The sequence below is a fragment of the Olea europaea genome, unplaced genomic scaffold (assembly GCF_002742605.1).
Source record: "Olea europaea var. sylvestris unplaced genomic scaffold, O_europaea_v1 scaffold6666, whole genome shotgun sequence".
Taxonomy (NCBI): Eukaryota; Viridiplantae; Streptophyta; class Magnoliopsida; order Lamiales; family Oleaceae; genus Olea; species Olea europaea.
The window spans coordinates 7,356-11,330 of NW_019265044.1; the positions used below are offsets into that span (position 1 = coordinate 7,356).

The 3,975-nt window shown below is 35.7% G+C and overlaps 1 protein-coding gene across 1 annotated transcript; it reads right to left on the reverse strand.

The window, feature by feature from the left end:
* On the reverse strand, nt 1–3,890 carry LOC111390267 (long chain acyl-CoA synthetase 4-like; the record flags this gene model as incomplete). The annotated part of the gene is made up of 12 exons (XM_023015286.1): nt 1–706; nt 912–1,094; nt 1,325–1,464; nt 1,658–1,903; nt 2,074–2,191; nt 2,313–2,388; nt 2,541–2,607; nt 2,828–2,915; nt 3,003–3,113; nt 3,199–3,366; nt 3,672–3,766; nt 3,851–3,890. Coding segments are annotated over 12 exons (1,485 nt in total), but the record flags the coding sequence as incomplete, so codon positions are not given.
* Nucleotides 3,891–3,975: the final 85 nt, after the last annotated feature.

Consider the following 3,975-nt stretch of genomic DNA (forward strand, 5'->3'; position numbering starts at 1 on the left):
TTTTTTTTTTTTGGTCACAAATCGATAAACTTCTGGCTTCATACTTTGAACTTAACCCAGGAACACTGGAACAGAAGGCTGTCCTGAGCTTTATGTGTAGGAGGACATAATGTTGCTTGAGGTTATGCCATAAAAATACCGAAGAGTACAAGCCTAAACATAAGAGAGGAGAAAAATGTAATGAAAATAATGAAATTACAGTGATAAATCAGTACATCGAATATTTAGCTGGTGACTACAACAAAGTGAGTAGTTCTTCTGATGAAGTGATGGATTTAATGCCGTCAGATTGCTTATTTGCTGGTCTTGTACATATCTTCAATGACATTCTGCAGTTCGACATTCATCAAAAGTCAGCCATAGACATTTTGCTACAATTATACCAAATATTTCTAGTATCCCACAAGACGGAGATTTTGGATTCGATTATTGTTATCTATTTATGAAAAAATTGTACATGTTAGACATTTGAAGAAAAAGGATTTTGTTTTGGAAACGAACTAGTGTTGTGAAGATCAAATTAAATAAATAAATGTGTTCTCTGTGTAACAATTTAATCTTTTCGATGAAGTGGTGTAACACTAACCTTGTAATATTTGAAAAATTGGGCTCTCTTCTTCTTGTACGTCGGTGTCAAAAGATCACGTTCCATGTCAAATGGTATCGGGTCAAGGTGGACATCTTTGACAAACTCAAATCCCTTCAACTGTTAACAGAATCGATAACTTGGTCATCATTCAAATTTCAGGTCATTATTGGTATTAGAAAAATTGAACCCAATCCTTGTTTTTGTCTCTATACTATTTCTCTTATCGATCGGGTTCGCTTTAACAATTATATACGATGTGCCATGCAATAATATGGGAAAAAATTTGTACACCGAAAGAACTTATTAGAAACCGGATGCAAACCTTCTTTTCTTTTCCGATCTTGTTCAGTTCTCCAAGAATATATGCTTTTGCTTTTGGATTTTCACATAAGCTATTGAAATCTCCTGCAATTCCATTAGCTTCAGCCCAATGTTCAAGAGCTTCCACACTTGGGTTGACAACAGCAACAAGAAATGACTCATAACTATTGCCATAGACCCAAATCTGAGACAAATGGGCAGAAGAATTCCTTATGATATTGATATGAAAGTGGAAACAAGTAGCAATAAAACAACGAAAACCAAAAGCTAAGCTGCTTTCTCAATAAATTTGAAAACGGCTACATCAGCTAAATTTAATCAAACTTGTAAGAATAAAAATCAGATGGAAGCCACATTTCACCAATATTATTTCCAAGGTATTTCGAGTTGTTCCGAAGGAGAAAAGTAACACACCGCATCAATATTATATGCAAGAGAGTAAATGCTCTCTAGATTCTCAACGGATATGTATTCTCCTTGGGAAAGCTTGAAAATGTTTTTCTTGCGATCAATTATCTTCAAACTCCCATCGGATTGCCATTCACCAACATCCCCTGTTGCAAGTCTTGAGTGAGCAATGAAACAAGTGAAGAGAACGATGGATTGAGAGAAAGCAAATTAGACTAACCTTAAAAGTGTACTTTTATGTAAAAAAAAGAAAAATTTTGATCAAAGAAAATGAAAATAAGCAAGCCAAGAGTTACTTTCAGACTAGCATTCTATCGAAATAAATAAGCTAAGAGTTACCAGTATGGAACCATCCATCAACAAGAACCTCTTTGGTGAGATCTTCCCGCTTGTAGTATCCTGTGAACAAGCACTTCCCCCTAATACATATTTCTCCGCGAGGAGTACTTGCAACGGCATCGTACCCCATTTCAGGAACCGATTCCAGGCACACGTCTACAACTGGCAATGGCTGGCCAACTGTACCAACCATGGACATTTCATCTGGTCGTGCTACAAATGATCCAGCACAGGTTTCCGTTAGACCTACAAAGCAAAGTCGAAAATTATCATTTCAATTTTTAGAATGCCATAAGTGAACCAGTTGTTGCTCCATTGAATAGATGATATGGTAGAGAGTAATAGTAAGCTTTGTCACTGACATCAGCAACTGATGAAGACTGAAACGACTTAAATTTGAGAGATATAGTACGTACCATATCCTTGAAGAACATGAGCACATGTCACAACCCGTAAAAATGTTTCCACATTGGACGAAAGAGGTGCTGCTCCAGAAAGGAAAAGACGTAATTTCCCTCCTAGACCTTCTTTCACCTTTATAATTATAAATAAAAAGGTCATAAATTCAGTAGAGGGCTTCTTGATATAATCGTTCAAAAGTTTACAGAAGAGAAAAGAACAATAAGAACAGATGGAACCAGATCTTCTTCAGTACCTTGCTAAAAACAATCTTGTCGAATACTGGAGCTGCTTCCACATGCTTATAGCCTTTACTCATGTTTCGCAATTTGCTGCAAATTTGGAAGCTTTTGGTGAATACAGACTGAGAAATGCACGCTTGCAGTGATAAGGTGCATTCTTTATCATTGTCCTAAACTATTTTTGGTAATAAGATAGTTTTAAAGACAAGGTACATTTTAAATACGGGGAAGAAAGCACTTACTAGGAATAAGCAAGGTTGAACAGTGCATGTTTGATGACCCCTGACGAAGAAATCTTTTCTACTAAACCTGAAAATTTCAGAAGTTACAAAATTGAGCTCATAATTCATATACCATATCCACCCTAATAATACTGTTTTAGACATAAACTTGTGAAGATCCTAGACATCTTTTGTCCCTCTTCTGTTTCTGTGCGTGGAATTTGTTTTACTTAGTGTGTGTCGGGGTGGGGGCTTGATGTTTTCATGAAATCTCTGAAAAGCTAATGCATAAAAAATTAACGTAGAACCTGAATATATTCTGTCCAACACACGAGGAACAGCACACAGTACAGTTGGTTTTAACTCTTTGATGTCGTCAATCAACTGTTTAATGTCCTGAAGATTCAATTTTAAACATCATGTTGGATTGTCTATTGGTATGTAAATATTATTAAGCAACTACAGTAAATTTTATTCACTTACCTTATGCCAAAATCCGATTGAGGCACCTTTAGAGATAAAGAGTTCCTCGATGACTCGATCAAATATATGAGCTAAAGGGAGATAGGACAAATATACATCCGTCTCACTAAACTGTCAATGATAATACAATACAATTTTCAAACTAATCGTCACCAACCAGATGCAAGAATATTTAAGAGAAAAATGTCTATTTCACCTCTTCGTTTATGCTCTCTAGATGGTGATTCACTCCAGAAACGATAGAAAGGACACTCTCATTGGAAATCATTACTCCTTTTGGATCACCTGTCGTTCCACTTGTGTACATTATTGTGCAGATATCTGTCTTCTTCTTTGTTGGAATATCAACTTGCTTGTTCAATCCCTGTAGGAAAATATGGACATTTAAAGGAGATATCAGAGTTGGACGAATAACTAATGTTAATAGATAGTGTCCCTGTCACTGGATGTTAATTTACTTGCATTGCAGATCATCGTCAATATTGCCCATGTTTGGCTAATGTTTATAAACTGTTTATAATAGGTCAAAACCACTTTTTATCCACACATATCCCCCTAGATGGATCCAGAAATCAGATAATAAAAGGTAAAATGAACTCCATTGAACATGTTTTCCATTTAAGTGGGCAAACAACTTCAAGATAATGCTAGTATTTATAAGTAGCTTACCAGAAGCAAAAAGTCATTCCAAGAATATATTTTGGCACCAAAATTTCCAGCCACTTCCTTCTGTTCGAAAGTAACCTTTCCAAAGCTTACAAGAGCTGTATATATAACAGAGGATAACCTTAGAAACTTAACTGAATCTTCATATGAATTTACATAAGAACACGGCTATGTGCTCTTACTTTTCAAGTATTTTTTGGCGTTAGGAAATGTTTTCAACACCTATGGCAATAAAAAGTTACAAAGTCAGCCGAAAAGGTAAAATGGGAATGTGGGCGCATTGGAAGGTAAGTGTGAGAAAAAAAAA